The sequence below is a fragment of the Coffea eugenioides genome, chromosome 3, assembly GCF_003713205.1.
Source record: "Coffea eugenioides isolate CCC68of chromosome 3, Ceug_1.0, whole genome shotgun sequence".
Classification (NCBI taxonomy): domain Eukaryota; kingdom Viridiplantae; phylum Streptophyta; class Magnoliopsida; order Gentianales; family Rubiaceae; genus Coffea; species Coffea eugenioides.
Genome location: NC_040037.1, coordinates 36,531,841 through 36,550,681, shown reverse-complemented (window position 1 = coordinate 36,550,681; position 18,841 = coordinate 36,531,841). Strand labels below are relative to the sequence as shown.

At 37.6% G+C, this 18,841-nt stretch overlaps 4 protein-coding genes across 6 annotated transcripts; 1 reads left to right on the top strand and 3 right to left on the bottom strand.

Moving 5' to 3' along the window:
* Positions 1-1,277: 1,277 nt before the first annotated feature.
* LOC113764736 (zinc finger BED domain-containing protein RICESLEEPER 2-like) lies at positions 1,278-5,534 on the bottom strand. Its single transcript, XM_027308713.1, has 3 exons — positions 5,529-5,534; positions 1,735-3,845; positions 1,278-1,642 (listed from the first exon to the last, which is right to left on the bottom strand). The coding sequence occupies exons 2-3, from the start codon at positions 3,841-3,843 to the stop codon at positions 1,574-1,576; spliced, it is 2,178 nt and encodes a 725-aa protein (XP_027164514.1). The 5' UTR covers positions 3,844-3,845; positions 5,529-5,534; the 3' UTR covers positions 1,278-1,573.
* Positions 5,535-7,787: 2,253 nt separating this feature from the next.
* Positions 7,788-10,349, bottom strand: LOC113764462 (protein MHF1 homolog). Its single transcript, XM_027308372.1, has 4 exons — positions 10,185-10,349; positions 10,036-10,107; positions 8,558-8,638; positions 7,788-7,986 (listed from the first exon to the last, which is right to left on the bottom strand). The coding sequence occupies exons 1-4, from the start codon at positions 10,300-10,302 to the stop codon at positions 7,838-7,840; spliced, it is 420 nt and encodes a 139-aa protein (XP_027164173.1). The 5' UTR covers positions 10,303-10,349; the 3' UTR covers positions 7,788-7,837.
* An 861-nt stretch (positions 10,350-11,210) lies between these two features.
* On the bottom strand, positions 11,211-17,020 carry LOC113764865 (magnesium protoporphyrin IX methyltransferase, chloroplastic-like). 3 transcript variants are annotated; one of them, XM_027308898.1, is made up of 3 exons: positions 16,341-17,020; positions 15,271-15,691; positions 11,211-11,483 (listed from the first exon to the last, which is right to left on the bottom strand). In XM_027308898.1, the coding sequence occupies exons 1-2, from the start codon at positions 16,896-16,898 to the stop codon at positions 15,284-15,286; spliced, it is 966 nt and encodes a 321-aa protein (XP_027164699.1). In that variant the 5' UTR covers positions 16,899-17,020; the 3' UTR covers positions 11,211-11,483; positions 15,271-15,283. The 3 variants fall into 3 exon arrangements, with proteins under 3 accessions (XP_027164699.1, XP_027164697.1, XP_027164696.1); XM_027308896.1 differs by lacking the exon at positions 11,211-11,483 and adding an exon at positions 14,892-14,946 and having other exon boundaries at positions 16,341-17,019; XM_027308895.1 differs by lacking the exon at positions 11,211-11,483 and having other exon boundaries at positions 15,015-15,691; positions 16,341-17,018.
* Positions 11,498-14,948, top strand: LOC113764864 (trihelix transcription factor ASR3-like). Its single transcript, XM_027308894.1, has 4 exons — positions 11,498-12,845; positions 13,176-13,217; positions 13,426-14,016; positions 14,921-14,948. Exons 1-3 carry the CDS (start codon positions 12,119-12,121, stop codon positions 13,710-13,712), a joined length of 1,056 nt encoding a protein of 351 aa, XP_027164695.1. The 5' UTR covers positions 11,498-12,118; the 3' UTR covers positions 13,713-14,016; positions 14,921-14,948.
* Positions 17,021-18,841: the final 1,821 nt, after the last annotated feature.

Here is an 18,841-nt window from a genome sequence, read left to right as displayed (position 1 = left end):
CGGGAATGGATACTGGTCATCCGCACACGCCTCCGGTTCAGCAATTCACCGCATTCGCACCTTCACCAGTGCCGGGAGTAGATCGGGGGATGGCTGCACGGCATCATGTATCTGGGGACATGTTTATTCCACAGCCAGCGTCGATGACCATTGGTGCACAAGCAACACCGTCGCAACAATTTCCTCCATTTGCTGTACCACCGACGCCAGTTGCTGGCATGTATGGATTTGATCCACGATTTCCTTCTTCATCACAATTACCTCCGTATGAGCATGTCCCCATGACAGGAGACTTTTCTTCCCATGCGGCATTACATCCTATATTCACTCTTCTCAGTGGAACGGGAGGCACTTCTTCATCGTTGGAGCTTCCAGATTATTACAGTCTCGGACAGCCATCGGTCTTCCCATCTACCAATCAGCGGAGTTATGCATCCGATCATGTATCGACAGGAGATTTTGTCACCTATCGTTCCACGAACGATTCTGAGAGCAGCGATACTTCCGATGCGTTAGAGACGGATGACGTTGACCCTGATAGTGGTTCCAGGGATGATCCGTCGGCTCGTGATTATTCCAATCATCCTGGTGTCGTTATTGGCGAGCGTCAGAGACGACGACCGAAGAGATTTTGCTGCCCTTCTACAACGCCGAAAAATGTTGGTAAGGGTAAGGGGAAGAGCTGTTAAACGAGCCGAGTCGAGCTCGAGCATAGGACAATCGAGCTCGACTCGAATCCCTAATCGAGCTAGTTCGAGCTCGCTCGATTGGTAATTCGAGCTCTACAAGGTGCTCGAACTCGACTCGATGTGTTGGTAGAAAACTCGAGCTCAGGCTCGAGCTCGAGTTTTGAAATCGAGCCGCCGAGCTCGAAGCTCGAACTCGAGCTCGCGAAAAACTCGAGTCGAGCTTTTCGAGCTTGAGCTCGAGTTCGAAGCTCAAGCTCGTTTACGGGAGAGCCCATATCACAAGAAGATACACTTTCTCTGATTTATCATTTGAAGCCAGAATGACAATACAAGCCATGCCAAATGACAATACTCGTATTTCCCTGATTCAATTCAACAAGCCATGCCAAATGACAATACAAGGCAGAGTCTAAAGTTAAAACTACAGCAAAAACCATCAAATGGAGAAACAAAATGTCCAAAGCGGGATTACAATGTCCAAACCACATCAAATTACAAGAAGTTAAAACTGCAGCAAGAAGTTAAAACTACACCAAATGACAATACAAGAAGTTAAAACTTCAGCAAACCAGGTCAGATTACCACGTCCACACCAAAATGTCCACATTACAACCTGAAAAATTATATAAACAGCCACATTACAATATCAACAGCCACCAGTAATCCAAACCAGATCAGATTACCACATGTCCACACCAAAATATCCAAACCAGATCAGATTACAACATGTCCAACCCAAAATGTCCAAACCAGATCAGATTATAACATGAAAAATTACATAAACAGCCACCAAGCAACATCAACTGTCCAAACCAGATCAGATTACAACATAAAAAATTACATAAACTGTCCCCAAGCAACATCAACGGACAACAGCCACCAAATTAGTCATTGAATGATTCAGGAAGTTCAACTTCTTCAAATGTGATTGATTCGGCCACATCAAGTGATTCCTACAGAATAAAAGTATGAAAGTTAAAAAATTCATCAAAATCAGAAATAAGGCAACTGTAACAACAACAAAAACATCCAATCAAATACTTACACGAGACTTATTCTTTAGGCCATGAAGACTGCGGATCCAATCGTTGCCACAAAGCAACATTTGCACCGTCTCAACCGACATAGAAGCTCGTCGATCATCAATTACTCTCCCTCCAGCGCTGAAGGTAGATTCTGAAGCCACAGTGGTAACAGGAACGGAGAGTATATCGGCAGCCATCCTCGACAAGATGGGAAATCTCAATCTTTCTCCTTTCCACCAACCCAAAACATCCAGATTTGCCCTTGCATCACAAGCATACCTACTTTCCTCTAAATAAACATCTAAATCTGATTTTTCTGGTGGAGCCCTATCAATTTCACTCACATGCATGTGAAACTTTTCTTTGCCAGTTAAAACGGCGGGTGCAGTCATTTTCTGTTTCTTACTAGAAGAAGTAGAACCTTCATTTTGTCTCCTTTTTACAACCTGCCTTTGTTGTTCAGAATGGGAAACAACATGACAATCAACATATTCATTGTAAAGCTCATAAAGAATGTCTCTAATCTCAGCCATGAATCTAGGAGCTGCATCCTCACCATAAATCACCGGAAAAGCATGATTAATAAGGAACATTTTGTATCTCGGATCCAAAATTGCACCCAAAGATAGCAGCACATTACTTTCCCCCCAATACTTATCAAATTTAGCAGACATACTTCCAGCCATTGCCCGAATATGCTCAAAAGGATCAAGAGCTTTTTCATTTAAAAGCTCTTTAATCCTATAGAGCTCCACAAGAAAAATGTTAGATGTTGGATACTCAGTCCCGGAAATCATATCAGTGATTTCATGAAATATTCCTAGAAATTTGCACACTTCTTCCACTTTCATCCACTCAAAATCAGTAGGAACATAGTGAAATCCAGGGTCTATGTCTGCATATCTTGGAAAGACATCCTTGAACTCTAAACCTGAAGCTAACATCAAATAGGTGCTATTCCACCTTGTTGGACAGTCCAAAATTAGTTTTCTAGAGGGCAACTGAAGCTGTTTTTTAATTTTGGCAAATTCAAGAAGCCTAGATTCTGAATTGTTCAAGTATTTTATCCCTTCTCTAACAACATCAATCACACCACCAAGTTGACCAAGACCATCTTGCACTAAGAGATTAAGTATATGTGCACAACATCTAACATGAAAAATTTTTCCTCCAATACTTAATCTCTTTCTTAGAGAAAAATCCTCTCTAAGTCTCCTAATGCACACATCATTGTATGAAGCATTATCAACAGTTATGCTAGAAACCTTATTCTCAATCCCCCAATCAATGAAGCACTTACTTAGAGCATCAGCTATAATAACTCCAGTATGAGGAGGAGGAACATTGCAAAAATTCAACACACGTTTTTGAAGCACCCAATCAGAATCAATAAAATGACCAGTCACAACCATATATTGAATTTTTTGACCAGATTTCCACAAATCAGTTGTAATACTAATCCTACCAGGACCTTTCAACAATGATTTCAGCTTCCTTTTTTCAATTGTATAAGTACTCATACAATCTTCCTTAACAGTCTGCCGATTAATCTTTTTATAAAACGGAGAAACTGCTTTCATGAATTTGTTGAAAACTACATGCTCCATCATAGAAAATGGGTACTCATGTGCAAGAATCATGTGTGACGCAAGCTCTCTTACCTTGGCATGATCATACGAGAAATTTGTGATGGAAGTGATACCATCACTTCCACCTTCGGTGAATGAAAGCACTTGTTGCTTTTGTTTGCTTTGCTCCCCAATGGCCATCTTTCTTTGGAGGCAAGAAGTCAGGTGTCTCTTGTGCTGAGATGTGGCTCCGGTTGTACTCTTGGTGAAAAGCTCCTTGCAATGGTTGCACTTCACTTTGACCGTCCCATTATCTAGCACTACTTCAGTCATCTCATCCCATATGCTGGATTTCTTCTTCCTTTGCTTTTTCTCAAAAGGACCAGCTCCTCCATCTCCATCTACTTGCTGTCCTCCTTCATTGCCATCATCTTCTATTATTTCTATTTCTTCTTCACTCATTTCATCAGCTCTTTCTTCGTTGTAATTCAATTGTTCCACGTCTTCATTAGTTTGCTCCATCGCAGGACTTGATGATGAACCTTGAAATGAGTTGTACATTCCTTAATCAAAAACATTTAATAACCAATACAGATTCTGATTAGTTAAAACAGAATTTAGAATAAGATTTCTAAGAAATAAGGTCCAAAAGTAATAAAACAGATTTCAAAAAATAATGCCCACTTCAAGCTAATTTTAACATTTCTTTAACTTGTTCCTATCTCAATTCTCAAGCTTACATTCAGATTAATGAAATAACAGAGAAAAGCTCTTAAAAACTCTTAAAATGGCAATCCAAACAAGGGACAGCGATGAATTCCAGGGAAATACTGAATTCATAGTTCCAATTAGTTTGTGCATGGGGACAGTATAGTGGCATTTCTAGTAGACATTTATATTAAACAAGGAAAGAAATGATATATCCATCTAAGAAATGTCAATTCCAATTAGCTCAAGAAAGGTAATATGTGTGAAGTTCCCAGGTTGAAGGTTGTCTCTTTCTTTCTGACCTGTGGAGTTGATAGCTGGTAAGTTAAAGGGTCAAGTAAGGGATCTTGAATTGGAACCCACAAGAAAGTGATAAATGTATAAATAACCCACAAGAAAGTGATAAAGATATAATAATATTAGGGTCAATGATTAAAAAATATTTGCTAATCGAATTATTCCTCAGATTCTGAATTGACAAATGACAAATGAATCTTCCTTTTTTAAGGAGTAAAACTGAAAAGGGCAGAGAATAATCCAGGTGCGAGGCGCCAATCAAATGTTGAAAGAACCTATCTGTTCAACTATCCAAGATGGATGGTAGACATTTATTCACATGCTAAGACCATAATTAATCATAATAAAAGGGCTTTTAATAGTCAATTTGCTGCATAAAAATCCACCTTATAATTACAGAATATTTAGGAAAAGAATTCACCTTATACTTAGAATCTCTCTTGATGAAGTGCATAAGATGCCATATTCTAGGACAAAGAAGTTGATTCTTAAAAATGCAGAGAACCAAAGCTTCAAAATAGAATGAAAAAAATCAGTTTATGATGCTAACTAGCCTCTTTGATTTTAATAACTTTTAATATACTAGGAATAGAACTATATATGTTTACACATACATATACAGTACGGCCTTCAACCCACACTTGTCTCCGAGACTCATACCTGACTCCACTCAAAGTGCCCTTAGCTAAAGGTTTTCTCAAAAGATTAATGTTTCTTCTAAATGTGTTTCAATTTTAGGTAGCCATGTAAATACTATATGTATGCCTCTGTGATTTATGTCAATTTCACTCTAAACATTTTAAAGCTTGGGATCCTCCTCAAAACACCAGAGTATCTTAATCTATAACTAACATGGTCTTAATTGGTTGGGCAGAAAACAATCACAAGCATAAAATGTAATTATCCTACTCATGTTAGGGGTTAGCATTTTTGTATTTTCAGAGACCCTATCCAAAGTTACTCCCCCAATTCAAAGAATTTCAGACTCTCTTGCAATTACTCATGCACTGTTAAGCTGCATCTGTATATTAGCATAACACCAGAGAAGCCTAAGCAGTATGTCTCTCATAATATAACATAAAAAGGTTTGCTGATACACAACAAAGTCACTTAGTACCTGCAATTCACTAAAACTTTTGCACGAAGAGTACTTTAAAGTATCAAGATGTCACTAATTTCAACCACGGCAAATAATTATCAAAACATCAAGGCTACGATAAAAAACCATCAAGGCCACTTACCAGAATGCAGTGAATCGGGGTATGGTAGAGCCGTAGAGGGCCCTGGCGGCTGGCTCTACTGAGATGGCTCCGTATGGTGGCTGCGGCTGTGGAACGGGAAAGAGATGACAGAAAGGGAAAATAAAAAATTAGGGATGGCGCCTGGTAGTGAGAATGAAGTCTGCGGGATGCGGCGTGAGAATGGCGGCTGCGGCTGTGGAATGGGAAAATAGATGACAGAAAGGGGAAATCAAAAAATTAGGGATGGCGCCTGGTGGTGAGAATGGAGGCTGAGGGATGCGGCGTGAGAATGGAGGTTGAGGGATGCGACGTGCGGTGGTGTGAGAATGGAGGCTGCGGGGTGAGTCGGGTGACGGTTGTAGGAGGAGAAAACGAAAGACCAAAGGAGGAAAGAATGAATTAGGGCTACAGACAGACGGACGGGAGATGCCTTTGAGTCTTTGACTAGATTACCATTTACCACATACACGTGGAAATGACGAAAATGCCCTTATTTTTCGAGCCTACCAAACGAGCCGAGCCCTGCTCGGCTCGTATATTAAACGAGTACCTATTAGAGCTCGAGCTCGGCTCGTTTCTCTCTGTTAACGAGCCGAGCCGAGCTCTTATCGAGCCGGGTCGAGCTCGGCTCGCGAGCTGCCCGGTTCGATTAACAGCTCTAGGTAAGGGGAAGAGCAAAGGCAACAGGCGCCCTAAGCATTGATCACGTGTAAATAATGACTATGTTAGGTAGTTATCTAATGAATGTTACTTTCCTTAACTTTAAATTTCATCTAGTTTAATTTTATTTTTCTCTAAATCCTAATTACTTAAACCTTAAACCCTAAATTCAACAAAGATCCATGGGGGCTAAACTTAAAAATAAAAAATTGTGGGTAAAAATATAATCTACACTTTTTTTAAAACATCACTTTTTTTTACTAACCTTTTATTCATAATCTACTCAAATTTAGGCTAATTAGACTACAAAAGTGATTAACAAATCTACAAACAAAAGATTATTCAGTCTAGTTTCTAAAGTTTTTAAATTAAAATCCTAAACTTAATAAATTTACTAAAACCCCTAATTATACCTGAAAAGTCAGAATTAATTCACAAAAATACGCATTACCATCATAAAGAAAGGCCAGAACTCCAAACATGAGAAATTTATCCATTTTTGGCAAATGTTGAGACCCTAGCACAATTATGCAAAAGTTAGGGGACAAATTATAAATAAAAATTATGGATTTAGATCAAAATAAGTGAACATAAGAACACATTGTATAATTTTCAGAAAATTATACAATGCCTAAAACATATAAAATATCTAAAACTGCATATTAAAAACAAAACAAAGGAAAAATAAAAATAAAAGTTTGGTCCACATTGTTTAACCCAACATTTAACATAACAAATTTGGATATTTGGATGAGGCGTCTGATTCAAACAGAAATTACCAAACAGAAATTACCTACACGACTCTAATACAATGAATGTAAGTCCAAATGAAATATACGAGTTAGTCCAACTTTAGTGTTGGCTTTTGTTCATAATCTAAAATACTAAAATAAGTCATTTTCTATTATAACCTTGTAAAACGAACTTCGTATGTTTTAAAAAATATATATATAATTATGTAATTCATAACTTATATCAAATTACATTGCACAGCACAAAACCCTAAAATCTAAAATCCTAATTCTAAAACCTTAACGCAAAAACTCTAATTCTAAAAAGCTAAAACCCAAAACCCTAATTCTAAACCCTAAAACCCTAACAAAAAATCCCAAAACCTAACTGTAAAAAGCCCGTCCGCATTAAAACAATTTTTTTTTGCATATGTCAGCCGCGGACGTGCTGACTGAGCACGTCCGCCGCTGACAAAAGCGCAGACGAGCCAGTTCCTGTCAGCCAGGGACGTGCCCAGTCAGCACGTCCCCGGCTGACAAATGCCGAGCCGGAGTCAGTTCCTGTCAGCCCGGGGACGTGCCCAGTCAGCACGTCCCCGGCTGACAAATGCCGAGGCGAGTCAGTTTTAATCAGACGGGGACGTGCCCAGTCAGCACGTCCCCATCTGACACCTACTTTGCCCGAGGGGGTTTTCAGTCAGCCAGGGACGTGCCCAGTCAGCACGTCCTGGTCTGACATTTCTGTACAACACTGAATTTTTGCAGAGAACAATTTTTAGTTACGGGACAATTAGAAATAGACCATGTCAGAGCTGCATTTGACGGTTGTTTTTTTTAAATCCAAATAATCTGAGAAATTAGCCTGGAATATGTGAGAAAAACTATACAATAATCTGCGGACGAAAATTGAAGTCTCGATTACTGATCTGGGATATAGAGTGCGTCAGCAGCACCTTTATCTTCCCTTTTTGCATTTCTTCTCCTCTTCCTTTCCGATGGAGGTTCTTTTGCTTTTAGATCATTGCAGAAAGATCTTAATGACGCAGCCAGTTGACTGTTCCGATGAGCTGAAACAAGTCCAAGTCAGCTTATGGTATATGAACATCGAAAATAAACAAACAAACAAAAACAAAAACAAAAACGAGAGAGAGAGAGATATATATATATATATACTTAACAAATTGAATCAAGATGCACTCGACTTTATTTCCCTACACCAGAAATTCAAAACGTGCAGACATATGCCATATCAGAGCTTAAACAATGTGCTTCGGAATCCTTATCAGCAGCACTAATGACACTTGTTTTGTCAATGCAAGTATCACATGTAAGAGGATGACAAAATTGGGGTAAACTGAGAATATCAACGTATAATATGCTCCAATATAAATAACCTGGACTTGTAACGATGATCAATGACAAGACATGAGCCTGTTAATTGAGAAGAAGAATGCTTTTACCGTTTAAAACAATTCAGACTCTTTCTAGTCTTTTTTTTTAAGGAGACTTGCGAAAGCATGCAGCATGCAGCTAAACATTCTAAAACTGCAGGTGCACTGAAGTGCAATTAGGCATATCATTATTTTGAATAATCCAGAGACAGAAAACTCACTTCCAAAATTATGCCAGTCAACTCACCACAAAGTATGACATCTTCCATGTTTACAGATTTACGACCAGCATGCTGTGAGAATAGCTCAAGGTCCTTTGCCAACTGTTCTGCATTTCAGGAAATACTCCATTTTTAGTTCAAACTTCAACAACTGCAAGAAACCTTTTTGTCTGCAAAGGCTAAGGGTTGCATATGCAAGATGTGATCTTTAATCAATATTGGTGCTTTCAATTCAGGAATGTCAGACTAACTATCATACATCTTTCCCTCTCTGCAGGAACAAAATGCGAGCAGCGAGCAAAACTAGTTTTGTTATGGAAACTTGAAATTTGTAAATATTTTGATCCACTTAATATCCTAGTTTAAATTGGCTGAATACAGGGATGCAAATTCGCTGGTGTCGCATCATTTTAATACATTTCGCAGTGTCAAAAAACATTGTAGAAGATGAATTAGGGGAGAAGAAAATGGGGTTGATTAAGGAACAAGCTACAACACCAGATCTCATCCACTCTCATGGTCATCATATTGTTTTCCATAAAAAATTCATGCCAAGAGCAAAGCTGAAAGCTGGAATAGCTAGACATGAAATACAGATTTCATGTTTCATGGAAAAGCTGAAAAACTTAGAAACACATAAAAATCAAACCAAGATGGCCAACAATTAGATAGAGTTCAAGTCTACCTCTATCAGTTAATAAGCAGCGTAAGATGCAATTGTTGCAGAAAATTAGATGTTAAGAATATTATGCAGATTATAAGTTGGTGATCCTTGTCCTCCATCTGAAATGAACAGAATTATCCTAAACCTAATCTTCCAGACAGACCAATTGACCATGATGCAAAATTATCGAGAATCGGTCTTTGGGAGCTGCTACTTTTGTGGCCTAATACATTGAGCCTCCTTGCTCTTGCCTTTCATCATCTCCACACCCCAAAGATGAGCACATTCCCATACTGGATACATGCTGAACTAAATTGGTTATGGACCAAACTTTCAGTCAAGACGACTTCACATTTGAGATTATCTTGATTAAGTTGAAATAATCAAGTTGACTTAATCAAGATAATCTCAAAAGAAGATAAGTCAAGATGAAATAATGTGATTTTAGGAGCTCTATACAATGAACCACTTCCTGCTGAGACAGTTCCACAGCTCAATAGCCCATTCTGTGCAATCATAGACTGGAAATCCTCTACTATCAATTGTATTTGACTATACTCCAAATGGTAACCAAATGCAGAGAGAAAATACACAGAATTGCAGTAAGATGACTAGAATCAAACAGCCTAACAAAACCCAATAAAAATAGTTTCTTTCAAGCCCACCAGAAAAAGGAAAAAAAAATCAAGCACGCATTTTGGACGACGAATTTATCAAAGTTGATCATTTCCATTATTCCTTTTTTTTGGGCCCTCCAAATAACAGGTAACCATATATAATTTTATTTAAAACTCTAATACAAGCTTAATACACAGAGAACCTTAGGGAGAAAAATATTACCGGCATATTTGAAGGCTAGATCCGAAATACAAGCCATGATCGGTTGCGAAACTTCCATCCCATTCTTTTTGGCTGCTCAAAAAATTTCGAATATGAGATGATTTTACATAATATTATGCAATCAAGTATCCAAAAGCTAATTAAAATACCTTCGGCTTCAGCAATGGAGATAGTGCAGAGTCGAAATCGATCTCTTAAGATCTCATTGACTGCTTCTTCTTCATCTCTATCCATTTCGCTTTCATTTTCTCCGGCTCCTCTTTCCATTTTCGACCAATTCAGAAATTTCTTATCTAGGGTTGCTTTTTTTTTTTTGGTTTGGGGTGGGAATTTTTTTTGGGGCCAAATTGGCCGGAATCAGCACAAAATGCGCGGGAAAAATGAAGGGAGCGCCACGTTTGAAGCAGCTTGGTTTGTTTGTGATGGGCCTAGGCCTTCTGGGCTTCAGTTCCCAACAGTGAACAAACTTTTCAATGGCCCGTAAGCAGCATGCTTAGTCAATCTACTCTTAAATTTTTGGACAAGATTTTTTTAAAAAAAATAATGGTTAATAAAACAAATGGTAGAACTGTAAATAACAAAAAATTGAGTCCAAATAACATTTCTCTATAGGATAAAGTGATTAAATTTAAAATTTTTTTAAAAAACATAAAAGTTAAAGCATCAAAATTGAGCTTTAGTTAAAAGTGTTTTTTACACCAAAAGCTCCATTTCTAATTTTATGGAATGATGTTTATCAAAGCGTTTCAAAAATACTTTTAACATCCAAAAGTGCTTTTTAACTGAAAGCACCGCAACCCCAAACAGGTCCTAATTATTGTTAATAGTGATTCTAAGTAATGATACTCTCTATGTATACTAACGTCAAAATAATGTCAGCCCATATAAGATCAACTCTTTTGTAAATCATCTTGGACATTATTCACGTCTCTTTTTTCCTACTCATTAATTTTTTCAAGGCCTCTCATCTCAAGGTAGGTAAACAACAGAGAAATTGAGATTGAAACTGGCAACTTCAAAAAATCACAACTGATGCTACACAAAATCAAGAACTTATCATGAGGTGGGTGGATTTAGCATATTGTGTTCAGTGAACGCATTGCATTGATGAGAATAGATCACATATCCTAGAAAAATCTGACGTTGACTCAATGGTAAAATCTTTTCGCGATTACTGATCTGTATCAGTGGAAGATCATGTAACTGAAGAAGCCTTGGCCAAGAAAACAGAAACGTTTACAGAATTTTGGGTATTGAATCATTAATATAGAGCTTGACAGCTATATTTTGACATGCTTCATTGAAGATCCCATAATATTGAAGATTCGCCAGTCTGTGGAGATTGTTTACTTGTGCTGTTAGATAATCAATTCTTTGATTCTACAGTGCTTATTTCTGAATTTAGGAACAAGATAGACATAGGAAATTCAGCACATCCAACCTATTTCCTGCAAATTTCATGATAGAGATCGTCAGATACAATTGTTAGCTCATCAAGTGCGGAAAGCAAAGAGAATCACAATAAAGAACGTCATTCAAGATAAACACTAATATTATATACACCCTAATACTTCTTAAAAAAGAGAGAGAGAGAATTTATACCATTTACTACTATTTATTTAGTCCTCAACTCCTGCAACAGGTAATGTTTCATTATATGGGAAGCTGATATTATTGCTTCTGTTGCAATATAAGAATCTTAATATGCTAAAGCTAAACTATCTGGAAAATTATATAGTTAAAGAAAGGACATGCCACTTTACTTCTCAACGACAAAATTATATGGTACTAAGCAATTGAAAGGACAAAATATACATCCCAACATGGTTATGCCATTTAGGAGCTTAAGAAGATATTGACTAGTTGTTTGAGGAAATTGTGCCTCCAGTGAACATCTTGGTGCTCAAACAAGGAAAAAATCAAAGAACTTTTGAATTGAATGCATTCTAAAGAAGTATTAGCCCATGTTTTTGTAGTCAATAGCCGAGAGATGGGAAAAACACATATAAGAAGAACGTGGGAAATTAGGCTCTAAAACTTGTGCACCAGTCCAGTATTTCCTGAGTCTAGCTGTTAAAAGTACATGGCTCCTGGACCAAATGACAGGCTTGAAAAAGCCACTTCCTCAGCTAGTGTACTTGATGAAGAGCACCAAGCTGTTGAAAGGACCAATAGCGAAAATAAATCAACAAGACACCCTCGGTGGACCAAGCAAGAAACACTAATCCTCATTGAAGGGAAAAATATCGCAGAGAGTCAAGGAAGGAAGGGCCGCAGATCCAGCTCTATCTTTGTTACAGGTCAGCATGAACCCAAATGGGACTCTGTCTCATCGTACTGCAGATTGCATGGGGTGAACAGAGGGCCGGTCCAGTGCCGAAAGCGATGGAGCAATCTTGTTAGTGACTTCAAGAAAATAAGAACATGGGAGTCACAGGTAAAAGAAGAAGGTGAATCATTTTGGATGATGAGAAATGATTTGAGGCGGGAGAAGAAACTTCCAGGTCACTTTGATAGACAAGTCTATGCTGTCCTCAATGGAAACTCCTATCAAGCTGTAATGGGAATGAGTGTAGATGGAAGAGAGGCTGATGGGACATGTGTAGCAGATACTGAGGATGAGGACGAAGAGGATGTTAACAGGGGGATAGAAACGGGGGTAGTCTTTGATAGTGGTACTCATGCCAGACCAGAAACTCTAATTTCACATCTTGAGAAGTGCGCTCAGGGGAAAATTTTCAGGGGTCCAAACGTACAAGTTGCAAGAGAAAGTCCAAGAAGCAATTCCCCTGCTCCAATGCCTCTATCAGGTTTGATACATGCTCAAGTATCCTTTCATCCAAGACTTCAGCAAGCAACCAACTTGGTTGATTGTTCAAAACTGCCGCCCACTTCCTTTTATTTATTATTCTACACCTTCAAAAGATATACAGTATAGGTTTGGTTAGCTCATTCAACTATATATGTCACTGTTAGACTTATCTTTCTCTAGAGCATGCTTATAAAGTTAAAATCTGATCTGCAAATTGAATCTCTCCGAGTAAATCTTCTGTTTTGCTTTCAATCACTGAGTGAGTCTTTACACGAAAATAGTTCTTTTCCCTTGAAACTGTTATGCTAACAATTGCCTCTTAAAGCAGAGAAGCATTGTCAACACTTTCATCAGGCATACTCCAACCAAGGTAAACCTAGATATCTTCATCCCATTATGTCATTTATTATTAACCACACGGAAGAGGGATGACATGCTTTATTTCTCCATATTCAAAAAATTCATGCTGTCACTATGAACTCGTAATATTAGTCAGAATTTGTATATCTAGTCTAGTTAATCAATGATGACAATTTTTCAGTTGTCTAGCATTTGTTTAACTAGCTTGTGACCCTTAGGTCCAGCAAAAGGAAAACAGCCAGGCCCACATTTCTGGACAAGAAGAGTCTCTCAGGAGGATGTGAAGAGAAGAAGACTATCCTTGGATAAATGTGAAGATTTCAACCTCAGTCAGCACTTGATCAAGGTTTTGGAAAGAAACAATCGTGTACTAAATGCACAACTGGAAACCCAAAGAATGAACTCACAGTTAGACAGAGAGCAGCAGAAGGCCCACACTGATATACTAAGTTCTGCTCTCAGTAAGATTTGCGATGCTTTTTCAAGAATTGCAGATAAGTTTTGACAAAGGAAGATAATACATGTTCTTTGCAGCACCAGTTTTTACCCCAGCATTCAACCTATGGATAGAGAATTTATTATCCTTGTGTAGTAGCAATTAGATTCCTTTACTTCCCTAACATATCAAAAGTTGCTCTAGCATTTTAATGGTATTTAATTCTCTGATGTAAAATCCTTGACTACCCAGGTCATTTCCCAGTAATGATTTGATTTTTTTTTTCCCATTAAACTGCCTTATGGTAGCATTCTGGGTCTTAATCGGAAAGCTCATACAAAGAGCACACATCAAAGTATGAATTCCATATTAGGTAGAGGTGGCAATTTGTCCCAAGTCCCAATGCCCATGGGGACTTTGGGCGGGATGGGTATTGGATTTTGATATTGGGTTTAAAATGGGACAAATCCCAATTGTACCCATTAATTGATGGGAATACTTGGGAAATACTTGGGTACCCATTGGGCTCAAATAACAAGGGCTCCGTTTGGTTTAGCTATTTTTGGGGGGTATTTTTGAAATATTTTATTATAGCAGTGTATATGAAAAATTTTTACTATAATTTTTTTTTTGAAATATTTGATATACTAATATGGATGGGATGTTTTTTGAGTTATTGCATATTACTGTAAAATTGTATTTGAAAAACTTATTTTTTGAAAAAATAGCCAATCCAAACGGAGTCTTAGATTCAAAAATTATCTTTAACAATTTTTATAGCCATACTAGAGAATATAATCTAGTAGTTTTCCTAGTCATTATCCACAAAAATTTTCAACATTTCAGTCAATTTAGACCTGTCATTTTTGGACAATGATGATGATAAATATTCAACACCTTAAGTACCTTGGTCATCTTGATATATGTTGGAATATGACTGTATATCTATTTTTTCCTTTATTTGTTAATCCAATTTTTTATGGGAATCTTGAGTATAAAGCACTTGCATGTTTATTTAATAAAACTAAAAAAAAATTAATAAATCAAAAATATTAAAATTATATAAAAAATAAAAATGAATTAAAGGAAAAAAAATATGTAGAAAATAGATTTGGGTATTGGGCGGGATCAATCTAAACCCATCCCAAAGTGATCCCGCCCAAGTTAGTCCCAAAATACATATGGGTAAGGTTGGGCCCAAACCCATATGACTCGGTTCCATCACAAATCCAAGCAAATCCCGCCCATCCCGCCCATTTTGCCACCTCTAATATTAGGTCATTGTCACTTCGTCTTCATCTTCCTGCGGAAAATAACAAACCACGAAAGGGGAACCAGAATCAAGCATTATTTTGATGTCAAAAACCATACTAAAGAAAATGCAAACGTATATACAGCTTCAAATCACCAAGTGATGACATCTACATTCAATTATAGTCCAATGCTTTAACAAACAAAAATTGTTGAAGTTACAGTTGATACCTGATCATCAAATCTAATATACATGGTCTAGGAGGAAACAAAAAGAGACAAACAACATATGGAAATTAGAGCTCTAAAAAACTTCTGGGAGTCTCCTAATATCTAGCCGTTCAGAAGAGGAAGAAGGCAAAAATTCAGCTCTAACCTCTTGTTATGCACTAGGCAGGAACAGCCTCCACAAGCTTTGCAAAATAAAATTGTGTTGTAACTAAACCTCTCTTCCTTATTTTCCAGCCAACTTTCTGCAAAGCCCTCTCGACATCAGCCTCTGCATGTAGATATGCCCTTGTAGCCTTTGATGGTCCAGGGAACAATTCTCCAATTCTCTTCAACAGATCATAGTAAAATGTCTTGGGAGCAAAACTAAGAATCAACCGATTCTTGGCTAACGAAGCAAGATGAGCAATCATGGCGTCTGCCTTACTTTGTGGATAATGTATCAAAACATCTAAGCAGACTACCGTGTCATACTTGCCATCTAAGCTTTCTAAGTCCTTCACTTCAAATTTTGGCATAACTGGTGCGGGTGATACCTCATCTTTACCTTTCAACAGCTCTGCTTCCGCCTGTACCATACACTAGTATGGAGGTAAGAGTTTTACTTAATTAGACAATTGAAGATTATTCTTCCAAGTGTTAGCAAATAGGACTGCCTTTTTTTTTAAAAAAAAAAAAAGGGGGGGGGGGGGGGGACATTTTATCTGTACAGCGTCTTGTCGATTGGATAGTTTATAGTGAAATCTTTTGGGGTCTATAACTAAACCAAAGGACTACATGAGTAAACTATAGACAGGTGGCATTGTTGATTTAAGTTACTGTAGCCAGTAATAGGGAACATCGGATAGAGAGAAGAGACTAGAGAGGAAAATATACATATTCTATAATTATATAAAAAAGAATCATGATTAGCACAAGGCACAATTTTAGGACTTAGGGATGTGTATTTACCCTATTCCGGACCCCTTTTTCTTTCATTCTTTTCCACTCTTTTTAATTGGTTATAAAAATTTCAGCATTTCATCAAGATGACTACTCATTGTTAGCATTTTAAGCAGCTAATTATCGCCAAAGAACGCATTTTTACTGAATTTTTACGAAAAAACTGGAAAAAGAAATTGTAAAGCATGCCCCCAAGAAATAGGGGAAAAAATAGTAGTTGCTTTAGCTGATCAATGCAATTAACCAATTAGCAAGATGATTAGCAGTAAGGCTCGCCTGCTTCTGAGCTTCAGCAACCATAGCAGCCGAAATATCGCTAGCCAAAACAACGGCCCCTTCCTTCGCCAAGGGAATAGCCAGCGACCCGGTCCCACATCCGGCATCACAAACAGTAACTCCCCGCAAAGACCCTTCATCCTTCAACATTTTCAAAGCATTTTCCACTGTTTTGGAATGCCCAATTCGAATATCCAATTGAACCTTAGTCACATCGTCCGTATCCCCATAAATCTTCTTCCACCTCTGAAACCCATTATTGTTAAAGTACTCCTTAACCACCTCCTTATCCCCACCGCCAACCTCCTCCGCCTGCATTCTCCGCCGCCGTTCCGGGTCAGCCAGAGAGAGCACCGCAGCAAGTGCTGCCACTGACCCGCCACCAATGACGGCGACTGTGGTTCCGTCTAAGGTAGGAGCCATCGAGACAACGTCGGTTGCCGTGGATAGTGGCGGAATGGCAGCAAATGTGAAGGATTTTCGGTGAGGTTTGGTGGGGTTTAGGGTGGGGTTCGGGGTGAAAGAGACAGGGGAGAAAAGGGCTGAGGAGAAAGCCATTTTAGGGGTCAGTATCAAGTTGGCCGCCGGCCGGAGATAGAGTCCAGTGTGCTAGTTAAAAGGTGAAGCTGTCTCGTTGGTGATGATGACGATGACGATAATGTAATCTGAAACGGATATGATTTGGCGCCAGTCGTTCTGGTGGGTCCCCTTCTTTTGTATCGGAGGCGGATGGCTCCTTTTGCCACTTTCTCGATTTAATGAATGGAAAATCGTTTTACATTTTTCAAACATTGCTACGTTTTTCATTAATATCTTTTTTAATTACCTTCTTATCTCATATATATTAAATCGTTATAGTAATTTTTTTCTAAAATATTCAAAAAATTCAATCCAACAAGGCCTAACTTTTTCGTTTCTTATTTTGAAAAATATAATTTTACGTCCCTTATAAATTTATAAGGGTCAAATTTAATTCCTATCTAGATTTCTAACTAATTTTTTATTGGAATCCATCACATGCCTGTACGTGATTATTTTTAAAGGTAAAATTGTTACATCAAATTCTACATAATCCGATCCATAGTCTCTCATATGTCACAAAATAAATTATTCTGTTTCTCATGTTTCACAAAATGGATTTTTTCATCCCTTGTTAATCTTGTGTGTGAATAGTTTTTTTTTAAAATATGTATATATCTATTTAATTTCACCTGAATATTACGAATAGCATATAATATATCTTTATTTGATTTCACCTAAACAGACTAATTGTAATTATACGCATGTTATTCAATTAATATATATATATATATATATGTGTGTGTGTATGTGTGTGGGTTTAAAATTAACAATTTTTTTTTAAACTCATGTATATATTTATTTGATTTCATTGACAGGTGCCGAACCTGTGCAATAATAAATACCTACTCGAGAAAAATACAGATTTTGTATATAGCGGTGAGTAGGGTCGAATCCACAGGGACTGGGGATAATTCGTTTCTTCTAGAATTCAAAGTATAGGGGGTTTTGGATTAAATGCTAACTAAATAAATTAACTGCAGAAAATAATTGATTAAGAGAAATAATTAAGGGAAAACTCTAGCCAAGGGTACACTTCAGAAATGGTTCAGGCACTGATCATTGATTCACAGATAATTCCACATTTATTAATAGATTAGTTATAGTTGTCATGCACGCGATAAACAACCAACCTTTCCTTAATTTCTCGATAGTTAAGGTACGACCGTTAACTATTTCTCTAACCCAAAAACAACCCTAGGTACGACCGTAGGATTTAATTTCTAGATTGCATTAATAATTAGAAAGACCCAATCCTAACTAACAAACACGCTACGAGGGTTTGTTTAAACTAGATCGTATGCTCCCCTGACATAAATCCAATTACGCCAGTTGCTACTAAGATAGAGATAACGAACAATTACGGATTCAATTACCTCTATTTAGCAAAATAGCCTATATGAATAATTAATTATTGCGCACTAATCAATCATACACAAGAGCTATAACAGTTAAAAGCAGGAAACATATGAATACCAATAAATGGAGGAAACAATTAAAATAAATTCGATCTCACAGTAATTGTTGAACCAAGTCTTCAGTTGTCCCCTTGACTAGAATTAAGAGGTTAGTCCTCCATTAATGGAGAACAACCATGCGAAAGAGCTAAGAAAAGAAAACTAAAACTATGCTAAAAGCCTAAACTAAAACTATTGATTCCTTATCTCCCGTACGTTTTCCCCTTTTTAAAGCCAAAAGGAAGTCTAATGCTATCTCTAGTGGTCCCCACACCAAATTCAAAGTCTTGTACGTTTCTTTTCCTAGAGTCCAAATGACTCATGCTTCTTATCCGTGGTCCCCGCACATGTGGACAAAGCCTCCAAAGTACTTGTTGTTCCAAGTCTCTCTACGTTGCTTTCTTTGAAAAGCCCAAATGACAAAGCTTGTGGTCCCCACCAATTCAAGGACCCAAAGGTTGAAGC

Coding starts and splice junctions, on each gene's coding strand:
- LOC113764736 (XM_027308713.1), bottom strand. CDS start 3,843: ATGTACAACTCATTTCAAGGTTCATCATCAAGTCCTGCGATGGAGCAA. Junction 1,643..1,734: donor GCCTAAAGAATAAGTCTCGT/GTAAGTATTTGA, acceptor TTTATTCTGTAG/GAATCACTTGATGTGGCCGA.
- LOC113764462 (XM_027308372.1), bottom strand. CDS start 10,302: ATGGAAAGAGGAGCCGGAGAAAATGAAAGCGAAATGGATAGAGATGAA. Junction 10,108..10,184: donor CTCCATTGCTGAAGCCGAAG/GTATTTTAATTA, acceptor TTTTTTGAGCAG/CCAAAAAGAATGGGATGGAA. Junction 8,639..10,035: donor TCTAGCCTTCAAATATGCCG/GTAATATTTTTC, acceptor CCTGAAATGCAG/AACAGTTGGCAAAGGACCTT.
- LOC113764864 (XM_027308894.1), top strand. CDS start 12,119: ATGGCTCCTGGACCAAATGACAGGCTTGAAAAAGCCACTTCCTCAGCT. Junction 12,846..13,175: donor TGCTCCAATGCCTCTATCAG/GTTTGATACATG, acceptor CTCTTAAAGCAG/AGAAGCATTGTCAACACTTT. Junction 13,218..13,425: donor TCAGGCATACTCCAACCAAG/GTAAACCTAGAT, acceptor TGTGACCCTTAG/GTCCAGCAAAAGGAAAACAG.
- LOC113764865 (XM_027308898.1), bottom strand. CDS start 16,898: ATGGCTTTCTCCTCAGCCCTTTTCTCCCCTGTCTCTTTCACCCCGAAC. Junction 15,692..16,340: donor TTGCTGAAGCTCAGAAGCAG/GCGAGCCTTACT, acceptor TGTATGGTACAG/GCGGAAGCAGAGCTGTTGAA.